This window comes from Idiotropiscis lumnitzeri, chromosome 1, assembly GCF_059441095.1.
Source record: "Idiotropiscis lumnitzeri isolate Australia: NSW breed Sydney's pygmy pipehorse chromosome 1, RoL_Ilum_1.0, whole genome shotgun sequence".
NCBI lineage: Eukaryota > Metazoa > Chordata > Actinopteri > Syngnathiformes > Syngnathidae > Idiotropiscis > Idiotropiscis lumnitzeri.
In genome coordinates, this window is record NC_142391.1 from 19,828,717 (window position 1) to 19,851,782 (window position 23,066).

The 23,066-nt window shown below is 38.2% G+C and overlaps 1 protein-coding gene across 1 annotated transcript; it reads right to left on the reverse strand.

Annotated features, from left to right (window-relative positions):
* Nucleotides 1-232: 232 nt before the first annotated feature.
* On the reverse strand, nucleotides 233-22,925 carry LOC148343550 (disheveled-associated activator of morphogenesis 1-like). Its single transcript, XM_088318425.1, has 26 exons — nucleotides 22,376-22,925; nucleotides 16,874-17,087; nucleotides 16,693-16,782; nucleotides 15,856-15,927; nucleotides 15,571-15,665; nucleotides 14,926-15,145; nucleotides 14,729-14,842; nucleotides 12,407-12,517; nucleotides 11,823-11,926; nucleotides 11,676-11,742; nucleotides 11,184-11,301; nucleotides 10,944-11,082; nucleotides 10,602-10,660; nucleotides 8,877-9,064; nucleotides 8,481-8,723; nucleotides 8,143-8,250; nucleotides 7,947-8,044; nucleotides 7,338-7,422; nucleotides 6,850-6,956; nucleotides 6,546-6,634; nucleotides 4,959-5,127; nucleotides 4,696-4,803; nucleotides 4,376-4,436; nucleotides 3,266-3,400; nucleotides 2,560-2,730; nucleotides 233-1,804 (listed from the first exon to the last, which is right to left on the reverse strand). The coding sequence occupies exons 2-26, from the start codon at nucleotides 17,054-17,056 to the stop codon at nucleotides 1,595-1,597; spliced, it is 3,144 nt and encodes a 1,047-aa protein (XP_088174551.1). The 5' UTR covers nucleotides 17,057-17,087; nucleotides 22,376-22,925; the 3' UTR covers nucleotides 233-1,594.
* Between the last annotated feature and the right edge of the window lie 141 nt (nucleotides 22,926-23,066).

The window sequence follows — 23,066 nt, forward strand, 5'->3', positions numbered from 1 at the left end:
ATGCATTTCCAAACATAATATCCAATGACCAAAGAAGATACGCGTCAACAGAATGCAACCACAATCCTGTGTGACTTTGATTTCCAAGAAATAATTTGACTATGTGCAATGGTCACCTCTAGATGTCAGCAATGATCCATCCCAAATAATTGTATTTGGCGCTTTTATTTGTTGAAGTGAACACTCAGAAAAATACAAAGCATATGTGGAAGAAATACTTATGAGAGGTAAGTCTTGTGTAATTGATTTATTGAGCATATCAAACACAATGTGGAAGAAAAATCCATACACATCTTGGTTCACAACGATTCAAAGGGAGTAGGATGAAATAAGGCTCATCTAGTCCTGCCCCTTGTTCTCTATGAATGATTGGAAATCATATATTATGTTAATGCACATGTATTCATAAATATACATATATACGGAGAAACACACACACGTATATATTTATATATATACATTCACTGGTATACAACCCAAATAAAAATGGAACTGAAAATATGCTCCTTTGTCCATATATATATATATATATATATTTGTGAGCATGACGTGTAGAATCACAAGTCAATTTACCCTCTATAAATAAAAAACAAAACATACTAACAGAAAAACGAACAGACGTGCTTCATATTGATGTATGGATAATGTTATTTATGTCATGAACTAAAACCTAAAGCATTATTAATAACGACCCGATAATTCTAGATTTGGTACAAGTTCTCATGGGTATATATGATTTATAAATTTTTGTAATGCTACATTTTGAAACCACTTTTTAAACACAAAAAGTGATTCACAACTTTTCAATTCATTCTCCTAATTGCTCCATAAATTAACACCTTTCACAGAAACACACATTTGCTTTATGTTTATTCTTGATATATTTTTTATTTTTTTTAAAAGACTGTTGTAACCCTTAAACTATCAGCACTCTCTGATTTCAAACTGCTTCTGGATACTGTGGCAAAGTTGGTAATTGTCGGCTTTGTACATTATATTTGCTTTTTTTAATTCAACTAAGTCATAGAATTTATATTTTCGACAGAGACCTTTTGAAGTGGTCTTAAATAAAAATAGAGGTGTCAAGCTCCGGTCCTGCATGTTTTTCATCATCCATACCAGCATCCTTTTTCAAATGGCCCCAAACACAGTAGACTAGACTTGTGCGGGCCCGAAAACGTTTTTTTTTTTTTTTATGCCATGCGCATGGGTGCTGTCTACCAGAATATGGCCCTTGGACTCCATTACAATACATGTGTATTATTATTTAGAATTGTGCTAATTTACATAGTTATGTAATATACTGTAATAGTGGAAATTATATGGGGCTTACATTGTATGCTGTGATTTATTGGGACATTTCTTTGTTTTACGGAATTTGTCAAACCTAAAGATGAAAAGATGTAAAGGGAGCATTACTATCGAGAGAGCCAGAAATCAAATTTCAAATTATATTCCAATACTGCAACACAGGTTATGTATTTCATATTTGTTCATCTAGTTCACATTGGCATCCGGTCAATACAACAACAAGGTCTAATACTGTAATGTTGGAGCAGGACTTTCACCATCCCATTGAGTTGTCAGTGACATGTCATTGGATTAGTTTTGATGCTGCTCTCTCCCGGTCGTTGCTGTTCACAGTCTCTTGTCGCCGATGTTTCTTGCGAATCATTTTGGAAAGATTCTTGTCAAACACTTCACCGGAGCGAAGTGCAGACACCAAGTCATCAAATTCACCTCCTTCATCTCCTTCCACATTTATTCGAGCTTTCTTTGCCTTCTGCTCCCTGTCTCTCTTCATCTGGAGAAAATTAGAAGAAAGAAACATGACATATTTAACTTGGATTTCAGAATTGAAATAATTAACAATTATCGTAATATAGTACATGTGCAATATTTGTTCAAAGTTGAATCATTTCGATATGCGAAACCGGGTGACAGACTCTTGAAATCATGACTTAAAACAAACTAAAATATGGACAGTAGGGCAGAACAATTTTCATTTTGGGACCAAAATCACGATGTCAGACAACACGTGTTCGAAATTGTCAAAACTGTGTTTTATTTTATTTTATTTTTTAAAGGGCTCTTGTGCCCCACGCTCAGGAAGCAGGTCACACGAACCAGCGCCGTACTGATTAAAACATTTAAAAAAAAAAACATTTAAAAAAAATCGCCCGTGGTCCCGAAAGTAATTTATTTTGTCGCTGCTTGAATGATAAGCGCTAAGCTATCCAGCGCCGCAGCAGTCAGGACATTGTTTCTGGTGACGAAGAAACTACCGCATGATCAAGTAGAATTTTAACCGAGGAGGCGAATGAGGAGTCGCTCAGCATGCTCATCGCTAAAGTGAAATATAAATGTCGCTGTACATTGTGAAGAAAATCGCAACTCAAATCGAAATCTAAATATCTGTCAGAAAAATCACAATACAATTATTTCCGAAAATCCTTCAGCCCTAACGTACGGTGTGTGTGTGGTGCAGTATAATGTACACAAGTCCCGTGTAACGAGGAAAAACTCAGCTCTGGCAGTATAATGAAAATATTCTCCAACCTTGGCCTCCAGAAGTGCCCGTTTTTCTTCCTCCTCCTTGCGTCTGGCCATGTCCTCATTGGCCTGTTTGGCCTCTGAGAAAGATGACAGGAACGTGTCGAAGATACCAAAGAATTCATCGGGTTGAAGTTTGGACGAATCTTCTCCAAAGTATTGCAGTGCTTTGCCAAGCTTGAACCATGAAAAAGTGATAATGCAAACGGGATGCCAGTTAAACAAACCCTTTTGTAGAAACAAACAGTTGCAATAGGTGTCAATGACAAAGAATTTGTGTAGTTTTTTTTTATGTTCAAATATTTGTTTTGTAAAAGCCTCTATGAGTTTATTATTTCAGTAAAGTCACAGTCTTTTAAACAGGACGTCCGGATGTGAGAGGCAGACGGGTAGAGAATCTGCTTCTCTGGCGAGATCTAAACTTGAGATTTACACAACTGCTGATGGTAAAATTGTTGTGGGAGTTAAAAAGTTAAAAAAAAAATGCAGTTAGGAGTATAATTAAAATGCCATAACACTAATGTAACTCGAATACATTTCCTTACTTTTGGATCGCTCCAATATCAGATACCTCAACAAGAATGCTTCTTGGCTGCTAATTCAATGACAAATTAGCCGCTCCTCAATTTGTAGTTTGAGTTCTACAAGATGTAACTCTTCTTTCAACCTTGAGACTCTAATAAAAATATGCAGTGAACAAGTGCTTGCTTACCAGATCTTTTGCCTCGGCATATGACTCCTCAACTTCAGACAAACTGAAGGATGCCACAGTGAGGAACTGCCTGACGATGGGAACAAATTTATCGTTTGGGCCCAGTGAGGTTTGACTTTGCTGGAACTGTAGTTCCTGGAAGTGAAAGGATACATAAACTAACACGCACCGAAAATATAACATAGGTCTCATTGGATCAGAGTTTAAATCTACAATGTAAATGTAATTATTTTCGCCACTAACGATCAGATAAAAATAAAAAAAAATATCAGAACAAAATTTAAACAAGGAAAATGTTAATCAATTGCATATGGTCACGTCACAACCTGTCTAAGTAAAGTATACACATCTGATGGCCATGCTAAGTGAGCTGATGAATTATTACTGTAATACTATGCAACTAACAATATTATGTATTTTAATTTGTGCTAATTTATATGACACCATATGGAAAGCGCTTTGTTACAGCTCCAGCTGTTGTGAAATGTGCCACATAAATCAAGTTGGATTGTAATTAATTGTAACAATGCTGCAGAAGGCTTTGTGAAATATTTTGCGCAGTGGCCTACAATGCAAAAAGAAATACCTTACCAATGACAAAGTAGCAAACCGACCCACTCTAAGGTGCGGTCTCAGTGATAGCGGAATAAGTGGAGCAAGTAGCTAATCTCACCGTGCGTTATTTACAGCACAACAGAGCATTGAATTTAAAACAATAACGCAAAGCTAATAACCCCAGCCTATTTATCGTACCATTCTTCCAGTCTACATGAGTCTCCACTGCAAGTCGGGTGGTTTGCCAAAATGTCCTTCCCGTGCAAATGGTCCTGCCGGGATGCTGATTCGACAGCCACGCAATATTTTCGTTCTTCTGAGCATCTGGCTCGTACATGTATTGACCAACGAATATAATTCCAACAACCTCCAACTGGTCAAATACCCTCAGATATGTTGGAGATTTCTGACTGGCTTAATACACTTTCTATGTTGAGCTCTGCCGTAGTTGTTTTGGAATGACGTATTACTTCCAGGTTTGTACGCCGTCAAAGCAATAATTGGCCCACGGCTAGTTGTTATAGGATCAATTAGAAAAAAAAAAAGTTTTCTTACCGTTTCGACACTTTGGATGCCAGATCGCAAAGTACTAATGTCTTTCTCCAATTCCGTCATACTGAAAAGAAAAGAAAAAGAAAGAGAAAGAAGCAAAATAAGATGAAGAAAGGGAGTGACACCAGGAGAAAAAAAAAAATCACAATCTTTTACATTTGGGAGGATGTGCGAATGTTGGTTGGTTTAGAGAATTTTGGGTCGCACGTTGTAAATAGAATTGTGCAAATATGTGAACATTTCCACAATTTTTTTTACTATTTTGCTGATTAGTTTGTCCCTGTGATTAATTGTGTGACGATTAAAAAAGGATTTGAACTTACTTGACTTTTGCTGCTTCTGGCACATTTTCCAACTCTTCACTCAGGGCCACGACCTTCGGGAACTTCTTCTCCAATACAGTGACAATGTAGTTGAGCAGAGTGATGTTCCTACAAAAATGAAATAGATCCACTTGCATTAATTATCTCTCAGTGCGCTGTTTAGAGGTGTTTGACTTTTGATTAAATACGAGGTTAATAAGTTGCATATGTAGTTATCCCGAATATTAACATCTACTTAGTTCATTTTAGAATGTCAACCATACTTGTCAATGCTTGACTTGGTGTCAGCAATCTTGTTTAGACTCGAAACTTTAAATCCATGGGCATTTCCTCGCTGTCCTTTATTCATGTAGTTCCCAAAGGCAAGAACCACCTCGAAGAATTGACGTAGTGATCGGCTCTTCGTTACCTCCCTGGATGCAAGACACAAAGCTGAAAACACAAAAATCACAAAGGCTTTGTTATCCACCGTGGTAACCCTTTCTGCAACAGAAATGCATCTTCAACAAATCAATACAGTCTTCAATTTTAGTTCCAGACAGTGACATAGTTATATAGCGACTTAACAACAGCTTCTGCTGTAACAAAGCGCTTCAGAGAAGAATATAAGGATGTGGAACATCATGTCTCTGGTGGGCACTCAAAGATGGGCTCCTCTAAGGTTGATGTCACTTGCCACAAACTAACACACGTCTTGGGAGTCGTATGGGTGTATTTGATAAATAAACTACAACCACAAGCCTTACTGTCACTCGGATGTCGGGAGAAAAAAAAATATTTTTGTTGTCCATTGTGGTGCTGAGCAGTTCTTATGAGTTGCGGGGATCTGCCAGTGTGGAGTCAAAATGTTTTGACTATTCAAACCTACTGGCAAAATATATATTTTTTACATTTATTTAGAAATAGAAATTTTCCAGAAACAACAGTCAAGGGGATGTTCGAACGCACTTGGTATAGTCTAAATGCAACAAACGGAGCATTCCTTTCCCAAATGCTGGGGATGGATTTGCGCATGTGCAACCTCGTCTTATTGAGCGAAACGTCACAAACGATAAGAATGAAAAACATACCAATACATTAGAACGTTAATTAAGTAAACACTGTTTATTTTTATGGTTTTATCATTGTCCGTAATGCATTTTATCCCATAATGCAACGGGAGTATTTACATCCACAAAAAAAAAAAAAAAAAATACCCAGCTACCGAAAAAGGAGCTAAGCGAAAAGACAAAGCTCTCGATTTCCTACTTTATCTACATTGTCACCTCTGGGCACGAGCTGTGGGCCATGACTGAACGAACAAGCTCACAGGTACATGTGGCTGAAATGAGTTTCCTTTGCAGGATGTCCAGCCGGGCTCTCTTACAGATAGGATGATAAGATTGGTCCTCTGGGTAGGACTCTTAGGGGGGTTGCTGCTTCTCTGCATTGAGGTGACTCAGATGAGGTGGCGCTGGTGAAGTGTTCAGGTCATGTCTGATTGGAATAAGGCGTCAGGGATGACTCAGGTTACGTTGGAGAGATTGTTTATCGGTGGCTTGGGAATGACCCGCGAAGAGCTGGACGAAGAGAGAGAAGTATGGATTTCCCTTCTTAATATCCTGCTACTGTGCGTGTGTGTGTGTCGGGGTATGCGTGTGTCGGGGTGTGTGTGTGTGTGTGTGAGCAGGTTTAAACTGTTACTTGTTCCCTCAGATGTTTTCTTGAGAACCTTTTATAGAAACAATTTAAAAAAAAAATCTTAATTGTTAATTCATGAGGCAAAACTTTTGTAACATCCTAAAATGCAAATACAAATCAACATGTAACAATTTTATCGATAATGTAGCGATGCCCTTTTCCTGACTTACCTTTGATTTTAGGTTTGACATCAGCCACTCTTTCAGCAAACTTTTTCTTGAAGTAAAGAGACAAAAGTCTCTGTTGATAGTGGTTGATCCTAGATGGGAATTGGAGGCCATATTATAAGTAAGTTGAAATATGAATGTTCATGCAAAATAGTGCCAGCACAGTAAAAAAAAAAAATTATATATATATATATATATATATGTGTATAAAAAAGTCATTGTGCTTCTGTCATGTGTCCTTAATTTTTCTTAAGTCATGTTTAAAGACATTTTAATAAACTGTGGTCAGTTGTGTTTTACGGCATACCTGCTCATGTCAAACAAAAAGCGGTCCGCTTTGGCCATACGCTCAAGTTCATGCTTGTGTTCCTCCAGCAATTCAATGTCACTTTTTTCAGGAACAAACTTTAGAAGCTTAATCACGCAAAAAGAGATAATTAGTTCATGTATTAAATTTTATCTACCAGTCAAAGGTTTTAGAGTATCTCGATCATTTTTTAAAAAAATTGAAATCCATGCATTTTAATGTTTCATTGTCCTGTAAACTGAAAGACACAGCTAACAATTTATTTACTAAAGTAATTGTGGAATCTATTCTATAAAATCAAATTAAAACTTAAATAGAGACCTTTGGCGGGCAGAACATGTAAACTCCACACAGCAAGGTCAGAGAGCGGAATTGAGCCATGCACCTCTGCACTGTGAGGCGGACGGCTAACAAGTCATCCACCGTGCCACCCGTAAAATGCTCACCTGCTTATTATTAAAGGTTGCCTCTTACACATGATGCATTACCTGCTCGAGCATGTCTTTTGGCAAATCTTCCTGTTCATCCATGGATAGGATTGCTGAGCGAATTTCACCATTTGTCAGTTTCAATCTGTGACAAAAAAAAAAACACAAAACCAAAAACTATTACAATTAAGTGGAAAGGACTGCAATTTGTTAGACAGCACTGACTTTTCCCAACAGAGCTGTTGACTAACATTCCTGATAATTTACTGTATCCCCGAAAAATGAGTTCCACACTCACATTTTTGTAAATAATTGATCAAAACTTTTCATGGAGCAACTGAAGTAACGTCATTTTTCCGGCCAAACATTTTAATCTGGCCCGCCGAACTTGAAAAAAAATTAAACGAATAACATATATATTTTCTTGGAATGCTTTTGTTCACTTTCATTTAAAATTAAATTTATGTTTTTTTCTCCGATGTGGTGAGGTTACCAAAACACTCCATCCATCTGCTCCTGTTCCGGCCCTTCTGTCAAATTTTAGAACGCATTGTGGCCCGCCAATCAAAAAGTTTGCCCGTCCCTGATATAGGGAGTCGAGGTTGACTGACCAATAGTTGGGATTGGTGACAAAACAATTAGTTGGCTTTTTTAATTCATTACACTGACCGTGAGAGCAAAATGTTGCAGTTCTGCGCTCTGCGACCATCAATCACCGAAAGCTCTTTGACTCTCCTTACAATGGCATTGTCATCATCAGTTTCTCTCTGTTCAACAGGGAAATTGTGAAATGTTAAGATCTTTTTGCAAGTTGTACCAAGCAATAAATTATGTCAAGTTGCAAAGCGCTTGAGCGTCAAATTACTTGCGGCCGTTGGTAAGCTGAGAATGTCTGCTGGAATTCGTCAAGATCCAGAACTTTGAATGCATTGAGATCATCAATTTTGGTCCAGATAGTGCCATTTATTTTGCTCTGGAAATAAATAAAAACATTTTTGATCTGTTAGGTCTACATGTACATTGATCACCTTTGCACAGTTCATCTAATAATGTGGTGGTCTGTCATGAGCTATTCACTGGGGCGTTGTGTGTCATGAATATATATATATATATATATATATATATATTACTTTTAAAAATTAACGTTGAGTACTATAAATACGAAATGCAAAGTACTATCAAATCTGGCAAAAATACTCGTACCACAGGTAGCTTGGTCCAGTTGAATGACTTCATTGGGTTTATTGGCTGTGGAATATTTTTCTGCCTTATACTTTCAAGAGGAGCTCCTGGAGGAGGAGGAGGAGGTGGGGGAGGTGGAGCAAATGGAGAAATTCCAAAAGCTGGCGGCCCCCCGGGTGGCGGAGGAGGTGGATGAAGAGCAGAAGACGCAATAGGAAGAAGAGGAACCAAATTTCCTGGAGGTCCCCCCGGAACACTGGATGACTAATTAGAGCAGAAAATAATAATCATCATTAAATCATGTGCATAATCCCATTTTTAAAAATATGGTGGTAACTTTAACAAAACACAGTATTATTTCTGAAATGCAGATCCACTAGTTTCAAATCCTGGATAATTGCTGTGTGGTGAACATACAGAACCGAGTTGCTGCAGCCGAGCAGACAGTTCCACCAGTTGTTGTTTGGCTTGTTTGTGCTCATTGCTCTCCCGCTCCAGTTTGTCTTTCAACTTGTTCAGCATTGCCATCATTTCTTCTTTCTCCTTATTCTTGGCCTCGCACTCCCTTTCTTTCTTTTCAAAACGTTGTTTTAGTTCTTGATGATCTAGGGGGGAAAGTTTTCTTTAAATATTTGAGGTATTAAACCTTTTGCTGCATAAGCAATGAGTACAATACAATAAAATACAAAACGTCTTTATTTATAGAGTACCTTGACACACTTGACCTTGATATACTGTAAATGGTTTATACTCTACTTTGAGAAATACCACGAGCAGTGGGAATCTCACAGTAAATCACATTGCAATATTATCAAAGTATTTGCCAATTACAGTACTGATAGTATATCACAATATTGTAAAAGGGAAATCAATATATTGAAGTTAAAATATAGATAGCTTACATAGAATTATAGAAATTGTAATATTACACATAAGACATATCGGTAACTATCCATTCATTATCCAAGCCGCTTATTCTCACGACGGTGGCGGGCGTGCTTTGAGCAGGAGGCGGGGGACGGCCTGAACTGGTCGCCAGCACAAAAACAAACAACCGCTCGTGCTCACAATCACACATAGGGGCACTTTAGTGTTCCATTAACCGATAACGCATGTTTTTTGGATGTGGGAGGAAACCAGCGTACCTGGAGAAAACCCACACAGGCATGGGGTGAACATGCAAACTCCACAAGGGCCGGATTCTAATCAACGACCTCTGCACAGACCATGACGTCTGTGTTTGTTATTTTTGGTTTAGCATTTAGTTTCATGTTTTTTCTTGTTTGGTGTGTGTGTCTCGTGTTCAAATCTGATTGTGTTCACCTGTGCTTGTCGTCTCACTCCCGAGTGTGAACTAATCAGCTCCTTCAAACTCTTTGTGTCTTGTCCAGGTGTTCCTCATTGTCTCGTTACTTTGTTTGTATTTAGCGCCTTGTTTCAGTTCTGTTGGTCCATTGTTGTTGTTCCTGTTGTTGGTGTCTGTTTCCCATGCCAGTCTCGTTTTCCCAAGTCAAGTACTTTTGTATTTTCTGACTTTCCCAGTCCCTTGCTTGCCTTTTTATTTTCAATTAAATTCCATTTAAGTTACCCCCGCCTTGCTTCCCTGCGTTTGGGTCCTCCTCAACCACCACCACACCCCTCACATCTGCGCTGTGAGGGGTGTGTGACACTTCACTCTTAAAATGAAATCATGGGAGCAGTGAGGGGAAGAGTTGCTAGTCATGAGAAACTGTACACTATAACCCAAAACTATATCATCTTAAAAAGTCCAAATCACAACCTCGGTTGTCAAATATCATCATGATCATTGCATGCTGGCGTATCGGCAATGTACGGTAACAGATACTGTCATTCTTTTAATTCTTCCATTTTTTGCTTTGATTTACTCTGCAGTCTGCAGCAGCGGTTCGTATCGCAAATGACAATCGATTGCCTTTCCGCGATAAAAGTTATTTAAAAACAAAATAATGAATAAAAATAATACATTTGGGTAGTGATATTGATTTTGTTCTGCCCCTAGGTACACCTTCATTTTTTCATTTTTGATGATATCTAAAGAGTCACTATGACTGTATGTTACACTTTACTTTGTTCAACTTTAACGGGCTCATATGAAATGAATGAAATCATTTGTTTTCTCACCTTTTCTCATTGAATCTGCTTGATCTTTCCAATGTTTGACTTCATTTTCCTTGACTAACCTTTTAAGCAAAACATAAGCAGACAAGGTTTAAGGCATTGTTGAACATTTTACGAATTGTACACAGAGATTATACAATTATCTTCTGAAAAAAACATCACATACAGTAGCTTTCACCTCTGCTCATCATTATTTTAATTTTCTTTTTTTTCAGGGTGGTAATATATATATATATATATATATATATATATATATATCATATATATATCAGTGGTGTGTGTAGTCTTATAGTCTTTTTTTGTATTATTTTGTTCCAGGAAGGGACAACATGAAATGAAACTTACATTCGCACAATATTTTTAACATTGAAGTCTTCCAGGGGAGCAACATCTGGGTTTTCTCCTTTGTCTGTCTGCAGAACCAGCTGCTGAACTATCCGGTCCAGCAGTACCCAATATTGGATCATGGTACTATTTTGTTTAACTGTGAACGGACAACACCAAGTAAGTGAGGAACTATTGTGACTCAAGAGGTGAAATCAGTTTGCATGAATTGTATATATGACGACAACCATAGAGTCTTACATGGCATCATGAGACAATGCTGTAACGTAGACAGGAGGTGAGGGTAAGCTTCAGTGTGGGATAGATGTTTCCTGATCAACTCAAACATCTGGCTTGCACTTTTAGTTTCAATATGAACCTGAAATCAGTTATAGAATCTTAGATGCAAAATAATAACAACAAAAACAACAACAATAATAATGATTATTGTTGTTATTACTGCTGTTGTTATTATCGTTATTCTAATTTATAATTAATTTTACATTTCAGGGAAATCTCAAAGTGCTGCAGTAGGTTAAAAAATATCAATACAATACAACTTTATTTGTATCGCGCATTTGACAAAAGCTGGACCTGTAACAAAGCACTTTACTTTCACTATGACATAAAATATAATTAATTCACCAACAAAAGCAGTGAAAGCAGTCAATTCAAACACCAATTTATGATACTAATGATACTGTATGTATAATGATACTGTGGTCTAAAGAGGGCAGAGCTGCATTAACTTACACGGTCAAAGCGTTTGGACAACAGAAGTTCATCCTCATTCCTCAGCATTTCAAAGAAGTCCAGATGTCTGAAAGACAACAGATGCAATATGTGAGAAGGTTGCCCACAAAAATAATGCCACAAGTTGCTGTTTAATTGATTCTGCACCTGTCCAGTGTTGCATTATCATGGGAGCGAAGTTTATCAATGACTGTCTGAATGCCCAACATCAGGAACTCGTAGCGTGAGTGGATACGGAACTCCAAACTGCTCTGAAGACACGCACATTCATCCAGAAGTCAACAATACAATGGATACACATGTGCCGTATCCGATTAGAGATGCGGCGGTGTACAAATGGTGCTGCATGGAGCTGAGACTGAGTGGTGTTCAATTGGTGCTCAAGTGCATCTCAACAGTAGTCGGAATGGGGACTAGCATCTCTCCAGTGAATAATTGCAATTTGTTTTGTTTGCAACCACGACCTTGCAGATCCAAAGCCCAAGCCCAAACAAATGAGCTACTATTTTCTTACTCTGATCATAAAAAATGAAAGAAAGAAACAAGGTAGAGAACTGAGCAAAGTGAATACATATGATGACTGTTTTAACCGTCAACAAAATCCAATCATCATATTTTAGTAAAACCCACAGGAGACTGGAATGACAAAATGTGAAAAGGTGTTGGAATCTTATCTTATAAAGGGAATCTTATCTTATTTTCCGCCAAAATAACAACAGAAGCATCTTTACCTCGCCAGGTCCTTGGCTCAGTACTGCATTAATGAAAGACATGATGGCAGTCTTGAGATTAACCTCATCTCGGTAGCGACCTGTGGCTCGATCCAGGTCCGTCACTAGAGTCTGCACACAAAACAGAAAATACGGACGTTGGCATGTTGTGCAAGCAGAAAAAACATGCAAGAGCTCAACAACTATTAATTGTGTTGCGGCTGTATTCATTAAAACTAAGTAAGTCATGGATTCCTGCTCTGTGCTCATCGGGGCTAAATTTCGCACTGACAACGTACATTTTAGAGTAAATAGTGATAAGAGCATTATTGCAGTGCCTTGTATAAGTTTGTGACAAACCAGCCACAAGGAGTCCTAAGGATTTCTAGCGCTGGTCTCAGTCGAGATTAAGAGTTGTTTGAACATGGGGAGGAGGAGATAAATTGGTAAGGAGAAAGAAGGAGAAGTTTAAAATCAACTAAAATCAGACTAAAATCAACATTAGGCCGTTGTTAATCGAATTCTTTTTTTAAAATTTGTCACGCGCTAAGCCCCGCCCCAAAAATGGGCAAGACAACCACAAGTTTGACGATAAAATCAGTTTTCTTTGTGACACATAAGTTTGGCACGTTTATATGTGATGGTTGTTGCATGCTCTCATGCTGGCAATGGCATAATTTCGGTCGGTCTTTGTTGAATGAATGCGTCAGGAAATTGTCGGAGAGTGTCTTTTAAAAGATTAACAGCGAAGTGTTCAGTTTGGATTTGTCAGGAAGTTTTTCTGTGCAATATACCCCATTTTGTTGTTGTCTTTCCGTTTATTCGATCCTTTTCACCTGCAAGCTAATTAACTTCTTAAGATAACTCTGCTGCTGTTTTCCTTCAATTCCTCAGCAGCATCCCAATCATCAAATATGTTGTAATCACCAATTAAATGAGGAAATCACCCATTTATTTCTATTGTATCTGCAACCGAGGTGATCCGAAATGTGTTCATTCAATCGGGGTGGGTTGATTATGTGCTCATACAGTTGTCCAATTATCGTCACGCTTCTTGTGGCGTCACGTTGTGATGCAGCCAATCATTTCATATTTAATGTGGGAGTAACGCCACTTTGTTAGTAGGAGTGGCAGAAAGTTATCACATTGTCGAACGACAGGTTGGTTGACTTTCTTACCGCAACTTTTCTTTCTAAGCACAATCCACAATTAAACCACATTCTTGTGTGGATCTGTTGGAGCCCTCTACCACGGCCCAGCGAACATGTTGTGCGGAACATGCTTCGTGTCAAAGGGTTAGACAAATGATTGTTCAGTAACAAGCCACCTGGATTCACTCGATGGGTGACATTGAACTGCGGGTTGAAATTCTGCCCTGTTATTTAAAATGTTACATGAATAAAATAACATTTTGCTGGCCTTCTACCACTCTTCTATCGAGAGCCTGCTGACTTACTGAGTCTCCACCTGGCAGACACGAGTGAGGCTCCAGAGGACTATTGGCTGCTCTCTCCACTCCTTGTCGGACATCTACACTACCCGGTGCCTCAGCAGAGCTCATAAGATCATCAAGGACAATATTCACCTAAACTCACACCTCTTTGACCTGTTGCCCTCTGACAGGTGCTACAGGTGCAACAAACAAAGACTAACCGATTGAAAACAGTTTCTTCCCATACCCATGCTGAACTCTCGCACACAACTATCCTTACCATGTAGAACTGCAACATAATGTGCTTTATTTATTTAATTTCATATTTATTTTTTGTTGAATTATTTCATGTTTAATTAATCTAATTGATGTATTTAATTCAATTATTTGTTATATTGCACTGACGAGGGGAGCTCTCCAAACTTGTTGTACACTGAGTACAATGACTATAAAGGGCACTCTGATTCTGATATAATATTTCCCGAGTCCAGGGAGCAGATGTGTCATCCTGGGAAGACAATCTGTGTAAATATTGTTTTCTGTAGCTTGCTGTGGTAAAGTAATTCTGGAAATCAGTTAACCGCAATTGACTGGTTGGCCACTGCTGCCTTAGAATATGACACACACATTGAAGCCTCTGGGCCTCAAATGTCAACATTCAAAGGGAACTGAAGCATGCTGGCAAACAAAATCAATTGGTCAATATGAGTTTGGAAGCTCGTATCATATTGTGCGATAACGAGAAAGATCGATACTTTATTCATCCCGTGAGGGAATCAGATGCCATTTGAGTTGCTGTAAAAGGAATTTCCTGCATAAGCCACTCTGAATCCAGCGTTGGACTAAAAGGTTATAAAGAGTTTCATGTATAATATTAGTGAGATATATAGCGTAATCAGAAATAATCTGACCTGGAAGCGTGTTCTCTCTGAGGCGAAGGTCTGGTAGTGCAGCATGGCCTCAAGTACTTTCTTATGGCCTCCAGGCACCAGGCAAACTGCACCTAGAATCTCTAAGACGGCAACCTATAAGAAAGAGGAGCAAGATCATTTCAGAACACTGGGCTTGGTAATATGATTAGTAGAATGTCATGCTTGCATTTATGTACCTTGGTTTTAATGTTTTCTGTGGCAAGACTTTGTGCAATGACGTTGATGCTCTCGCTGTGTCCCAGGACATGAGCTCTGCCTTGTGAATTGTTCATCAGAGCCTTGATGCATCCAATCAATGACGTGTGGATCGGAGACTCTGTTGTCTCATAGTCCATTGACTTGAGAAAATTCAAGATACACGATAGGCCATCTAAGTCAATAAACCTAGTGACAAATCTGTGAGAGATCAAGCAGAGAGGTGCATCTGTAAAACATAAATCAGGTTGAATAGGACATACAAACAGTTTTTTTTTTTTTTTTGATTGTTTAACGATAGTGAAGCCACACACTTCCCAGCATGGCAGCTCGTGAATATATATATATATATATATATATATAAATAAATAAATAAAAATAATATATATATATTTATATATATATATATATAATTATTTTTTTTATTTCTTTATTTATTTATATATCCACTTACAAAAGAGGCCCTTTTTGAATTTGAGAAAAAAAAAATCGTTACTCTGTTCACGCGACATTAAAAAATTCTGTGCAAACAAACGTGCAGTATGAACATAGCAAAAAGGACAGATCTCAAGAAACAAATCCAATATTGCATTATGGTGTACGTGTCACAAATAACACTTATGTACCTCATAGGTTGTGTCCTCAGAGCTGTCTTAAGGCCTTCGACAACCCTTTGTCTTCCCTGATCTTCTTCGCCCTCCATAATGAGCATGTTCTTTCTCTGACAAGAGGGGGGGGGGGGGAAACCCTGAAAACTATTTTGGAAGTCCTTATATGATATCAGTTAATAAAGTGAATGCATGACAACTCTTTATTTGCACTGCCCAATTGATTTCATTCTAAAAAAAAAAAAAAAAATCATCTGTGACTATAAGAAGTTGAAAGGAAACGGGCGGCTGAGATATGCTTACCGCGGCCATTGAACGTAGCTGGTCAATATAATACTCTGGCCAGCTGGTTGCTCCTTTAATCTCTTCTGCTTCCTGGGATACAAACAGATAGAATAGAATGAAATTCAACTTTATTGTCATTGCACACAACAGAAGTCAAGAGTCTATGTACTGGATGATAGGAGTCTATGACATGAATGTTAATGGTTGTGAGCCCAGGCAATCATTCAATCTTGGCTTTTTTTAATTATTATTTAATTTTATTTATTTTCTATAAAATATGTAATTGAGCCAGGCAGGCTTTTACACCACTCAATTATGTTGCTTGTGTCACAAATGATTATCAAGATAATTAAATGAACTCATTATGCAATGACTGCACAAAGAGATGATCTCTTCTCACTTTTACTTTTGTGTATTCTTGAAACTGTCAATTAAAGCAACAGGAAATTCCAGTCAGGAAACCCTATTGTTGAAATAGGTGGTGTGATTAAAAAATTATGCGTCCTACTTGGAAAACCTTGTGACTTAAATGTGATTTTTTTTTTTACGTTTTTTTCTTTAATGATGGCCTGTGTATCCACGTGTTCAAAAATAAATTCATTCATTCATTCAGCACTTTTATAATGGAGTGCTTTGCCATCACACAGTTTTTTGTCTCTCGAGGTTCTACGTATGCGTCTGACAAAGTGGAAGTGAGCCAAAACAAATTGGTCAGCAATATAGCACAGCACATCACTTTTGTTAGTGGAATTGCGTGTTACTATATCCATTTACATACACACTAAAAAATTCTACACTTATTCCCAATGATAGAGATGTACAATATAGACTACTATCGAACTAGCAGCTTCTTACCATCTTCTTACTCCAGTAAAGCTTCCATTTTTTCTCTGCTGGCAATGCAAACATGCCAGCTCTGTGTTCTTCTGTGAGGTCCAATTCATCCTTTAAGACAAACGGAAGCCAGACGAACATGAGAAAGAAACTTCGTCGATTTGAATGTCACACAAAACAGTAAATCTTGTTGCGTACTCACCACCAGCTCAGTGAACATAGAGTCCAGCTCTTCGCGAGGGGGCATCGGTACGGTGGGCTCCAGTGCTGCAGTACTGACATTCTCGTGGAAATGGGTGATTTCTGGTTGGTCATCATTTTTGAAACAGCAAGGAAATATGGTGGCGAAGAAGTGCCCCTGACGCTGCGGTTCCTGAGATGTCATGTTCACTGCCACAGACTGACAGACTTGTTGCCTAAAATGAAAGAGCAATACACGCTGTTAGTCGTAAATTACTCGGATATTACAGTAATTGCATTCGCAGAACACTTCAATGGGTAAACCGGCTAATGCAACCAAAACAATATTTGCATCACAAAATTTGCCTTCACAAATTATTTTTGAGCTGAGGGAGCAATTTAGCAAAATGTGTACAGTGCCAATCCAATCATCCTGCAAGACAATGTCGAGGGAAAAAAAGGCCCAGAGGGAAATAAGGGGTCTCGTCCAACGGCCGATTGATCAATGAGTTTGAGAGTGTTAAGTGTTTGGATGTACAATAAACAATGGAAAAAACATATTTCTTTTGACATTTGCTTAACAACAACTCGATAGCCGAAAGCCAAATCGAATACGATGAATCTGTAGTAATGTAACACAGAAAAGGAATTGATTGACAAACGTGATTAATGTGGGTAGGATTCAGAAGCCTCACTTGGAAATATACCTAAATCCCATTAATGTGAACTTTAAAAAAAAAAAGACAAGCATACATGTTATTCACAGGACAGCAACACTTTGCAGCTTTAAAGCTTCTCGGCAAAAATGTGACTTTACACAAGTTTAACTGAAGGTTTAAGAATTTATTTATTTTTTTTAAGTGTTCATCAGGTCTTCAGATGTTGCAATTTTTAAAACAACTCATGAGGATAAGCAGATCGGCACATGGATGGATGAATTATTATGCTGTAATTGATTGAAAATCCAAATTCATCTGCGATAGACGGCATTCTACCCACAATGTTTAAGTGGGGTTTTCTAAGAAAAATACACGTCCAGTTTCTTTGTTCTGACCCAACTCGGCCAGCCTTTATTTGCAACAACCCGCTTCTCCGATCCACTCTAATCCTAAATACAGGTTTAACCACACACCCAACTGCCCCCTAGTGCCCCCTACTGGTGCACCCGATAACAACAACATATCATATTGTTACACACAACACCGGTCAGGATTAACTGGAGCGAAAATCGACGGGTTCAGTAAAAATGTCTGCACAATTCTGATCCTGTAAATGTAGTTTAGGTTGTTGGTCGAGCTTAGATTCCAATCGAGCAATTTTACTGACATAGTACATTCGTATAAGTAATTCTGCCTAAGGCTGCGTAATTAATCAATATTCAATTACGATTATAATTATTACACTCAGCAATTACAAAATTGGCATAATCGTAAAAAATATTATTTTATACAGCGTATATTATTATATATAAAACATTGTTAAAATAGCACAGATTTTTTTACTTGAGTTCAAAATTTGAGCATTATATTGAAATTGTTCAATTAAACGTTACAACAGTTTTTTACACCAATTTATAAGTGTATAGCCAGTGAAGTCCAATGCATTATTTTTGTTTATCCAAGGAAACCAGACTCAAATTTATACATGCACCTTTTTCAAAATTTAAGATAAAATAAATTTGATTTGTCTTAATGTTGTTTACATTTAAACATCTTTTGTTGTTGTTTCGTACCCCAAAAAATTGTTTTAATAATCAGGATTACAATTATCACTAAAATAATCATGATCAATATTTTTTCATAATCAAACAATCTAATTATGCCTTGGAAAAATATGTCTCATGACAGCTGCCAAAATTGTTATTAAAATTCATGCAAACAAATTTCTGCACAGGAAAGCGAATGAGTAGTAAAGAGATGAGTGTTCTGACAGAACAGACAGCATGACGGACACACCCAAGGCAGGAATAACTTACATGCTTGCAATGCGACCATTTCAAAGCAAACAATTTGCATCATGTAAATATTTCAAACTTGCAAAGTTTCCAAAGAAAGAAACGTTCATCACTTCTGCAGAATTTATGAAATTATAATGATAATTTGAGTCAATTGACATATTATTAAAAGAAAATTTTCCCATGCGAGTCCTGCAGGACAGTCTACTGACTGTCTAATCCGTCTTTGTGCTGCCTGTTGTTATTGAGAGCGAAAAAAGGTCAGTGACACATGCCCCGCACGCACTTCAGAAATTGTTTCTGCACGGAGAATGCCGCGTGCATTCTCTTTCGTGATTGATCTGGTTAGTCACATGCTGGCATGAACGTACAGGTTAGGTTTTGCAATACACAAGGCCTCTTTCAGGGTCACCAGTGAGGAGAAACTGCGTGCGGCATTGTCCACCCTGTCGCTTGCCCGCGCAAATAAAAAGAAGTCTTAAATAATAAGCTTGTCAAATATCGTGAATAGCATATACTTTAGTTCCTCAATCGCACATATTCAACTGAGCTATTCCCCTTTTGGAGCAAAAATATTTTAACGTTCCGATATTTGTTCTATTATATACTTTTACATTCGTAACATACCAAAACTGACAAACTGAATCAACGCATAGTGTACATTCACACTCAAGCTCTTCAACATTGTGATGAGTCGAAATATGAGCTGCGCCTGCTCCTGACGAAGTCATTCTCTACAATGAGGTATGCGGGTTTAATCACTGTAAACAATAGGATAACGGTGGAACTTCAATTAATTTTTTTATGACAAACAAAGACTCGCAATTTTCCTAAAAGAGAGAAGTTGCTGATTTAACCATAATTCCAGTCACGTTCATTTCTTCATAATCCGTCCAGTTGTCTTACAACTCATTGTTAGTTTTATCCACTGTTCTTTAGTGCAGCCTCAATTGAAGTTTTGTAATATTTCTCAACCTCCCCGGGATCTGTGAACTTTTTAGTAAATGTGTAGCTGAGTTCATAATATCAACAAGCTTGAGTTCAGCTGTGATCCCCCAAAAGCTGACTTATTTCTTGGCCATTTCCGTGGTCAAGCCAGGAAAGATCCCCAGCTTCTTCCGAAGATGCACTGCGCCTCTTTTATGAGCTATGCTTTTCTTGTAAACGGCTTCAACCAGTTCAGGGTGTACCCCGCTTCCATGAAAAAGAATGAGTTATTAAATGTTTTAGCTCCGCAATCAACGCACTTTGGTTCCAAGTCATTGATTCGTTCGGGAGTGCGACATCGAACCCCAAGCGCGACCCACTTGCAAGTGAAGCCTATTAATTTCATTGTGACATGAACATTGGTTGCATATGACAAATTTGGGTTCAATGAACATACATCATTTATATATTTTCAAGGAAAATATTCGGAAAATTAAATCAGTTAACTACTTCAAACCAAAGCTTCCCCTACATGTGCGCATTTTTTCGAGAAGGGTCCAGCTGCAGCTCGGGCGTTCCTGCTAGGATACAAGAACGCCCGCTGGGCCTTTCCTGTCAGCGTTGAGTCAACCAATGAGAAGGATCCAGGTCGAACCGGGGTGTCCCCAATACGACAGTGTCGCGCGGTGGGTCTTGGTGATATGATTGACCTATTTTATGGCGTTAGATTTATGCCACAATTATGTAACCGTCAAACACCGTGTACGAAAAGATCTTTTGTGCGTACAAAAAAGTTTTTCGCATGTAAAAGACCCTCCGAGTGTACGCACAAAATAGGTTTTACACTTACTGCTTCGCTCTCCTCCTATAAAGCGCTGATTGAGGCTTGCAAATCAAAATCAAATTGCACACATAGTGCAACAAAAAATATTCCTCTCATAATCACACCTCGGGACGATATAGTAAGTTCAATTAACCTACCATGCATGTTTTTGGAATGTGGAAGGAAACCAGAGTGCCCGGAAAAAGCCCACGCAGGCATGCGGCCACCGTACCGCCTCGTTACATAATTCCTAAAGGTTATTTAAAGCTCATTAGTTGTCTAATTTCACATCCACTTACCGTAATTTACAGACTACAAAACATACGTGATGAAAAGCCGCAGCAGCAAAATTTAGCCATAAAAATGTATTTGTGCGGACAATAGTCACCTCGGACGAATAATCGTGGGTTTCCACATTATAAAATGGGGTCTTATCTATATTATCAACACAGGGAGACGATTTCTGACCCCACCAAGCAAGGCAGAACGCACTTATATTTACAGTCTACCAGAACCGTTACGCGAGGTTCATTGATAGATGAGCTGTGACCAGAGTCGCATTGTAGAGATGGTTGTATTTACTGCACTTTGTGCCTTTGCTCAAATTAAATGCAACCTAAGATGCTTTTTATGGCTCTCATTTGCTTCTTCTCACATTCGCAAATATCGCTTCCATGTTTTTGCTCACTCTCGCTCGCTCGCTCGCTCACTCCGTTGGACTCCCAGTAAAAGATTTCATTCTGCTCCAAATGCAAATATTTGCATTCTATACAGGCAGTACTTGACCTGGTTAGGAATGATTAAAGGAAAACCCACTTAGTCTTTAGTCTTTTTAAAAAAAAAAAAAACGTATTGTCTTCCGTCCTCCGTTCCAAAAACAGACGTCTGTTCCAGACTCTTCTCCGAATCGCCCGCTGAAATGGTTTTGGTGAAATGGTGAAATGTTGAGACTTTCTTTCAGTTTAGTGCACATGCCGACTATTGTTGCCAACATCACGGACAAAATAATCCGTGAATTCAAATGAGTGATGCTGACGAGTGTTGCCAGGTTGGCATGATTGAACAAAACCCCTCTTTGTTTCTTTCATTCTTGCTTTCCTTCTTCAAAAGGAAAACCGTGTTAAAATGCAGATTTCATACTATGTACAAGATGAAATCATGACGTTCAAGTCTTAAATACCAAGTCCCAAGTCGAGTCGTTCCCATATTTTTGGCCAGCAAGTCCTAAATATAGCAACTTGAGTCAAACTCAAGTCAAGTCATATGTCTCGAGTCTCCCATTTCTGCCATATACTATAAGGAAAACATCATTGTTAATTTGGTTATAAAAACTCAATAATTCACATCATAAATTTAGCGTTATAACTGTTAAAATCAATGTTTGGTAGTCAAACGTTTTAATTTTAAATTAATTTTTAAAAAAAAGCATAAATGTTTTTTGTGCATGTACACTTAAGGTCACTGGGGTCAATTGATCAGCAGGTGGGTCACACCATGCACACTTTTAAGTGATACCAAGTCAAAAGCATGAAGGATCATGGGATTGACAAGTTTGTATGGTGCAAATGGACATCTAGCAATTCATTTTTTGATTGATTTGTTTGACAGTGTGCCAGTGGGAAAATAAAAATCAATCCGAATAGCAGAGCTACAGTAAGTTTGTGCAATTATCGGGAACCTGTCAAAATTAAACATCGACAGAGTCAGTGTGTATCATTTGTGCTTCAACTAGTTAAAAAAATTAAGCAGGCAACGCCATTTCTCCGAGTACCAACAAGAGTACCAACGCGGGGTACAAAGTAGAATCTTGAATTCCTTACCTTTGTGGAATGGGACTTGCTCCTATGTTATGCAGTGTGATGCCATATTTAGCTTTGGCATTCACAGTGTAGTCAGGTGTCGGATGATGTCAGTTGCTTGTAATCCAGTGTCAAAACAATTCTACAAAGACGATCACTGCAAAGCTTTTGCTGTCTTTACATGTCTTGTTTAATGTCAAGTCAGGGCAACGGAGGAGATGCAATGGACAAAAAGTCCAAAAATGGCTCTGAATCCAGTTTCAACAAACAATCCAGATGTTGAGGGACATTCAGCAAATGTTTACAGAGAATCCAAAGCTATTTCATTTAATAACTGTAAAATATCATCCATGCATGCTAAAAAAAAATGCCCAGATCCAGTCTTTTTTCCCAGTGTTGTAGGAAATACCCGAGTGTCCAAGAAAAACAAATCCAGTCCACAGGTGCACACAATGTCTCCTCTTTCTCTACGGTCCTCCGCTTTCCTATTCTAATGAATGTAGCTTTGAGTGAAACTAGCTCCACGGTGTTTCTTTCTTGAACATTAAGAGAAACTAACACATCAGGCAGGTTGACAGTGCACACTATTATCTGGAGAGCAAAAAAAAAAAAAAACACACACTACTGCATTCCTGGTTGAGGCTGTCACACCCCGACCTCACCCACTCGATTTTGTGTGCGCGTGTATGCGATTAAATTCAGGGAGAGAAGC

Bases quoted from the DNA above. Each gene is read 5' to 3' on its own strand.
- LOC148343550 (XM_088318425.1), bottom strand. From the start codon at position 17,056: ATGACATCTCAGGAACCGCAGCGTCAGGGGCACTTCTTCGCCACCATA. The intron at 15,146-15,570 runs GTACATAAGTGT...GATCTCTCACAG, and splicing joins CTGAGGACACAACCTATGAG to ATTTGTCACTAGGTTTATTG. The intron at 4,437-4,695 runs GTAAGTTCAAAT...TTTTCTTTTCAG, and splicing joins CCAGAAGCAGCAAAAGTCAA to TATGACGGAATTGGAGAAAG.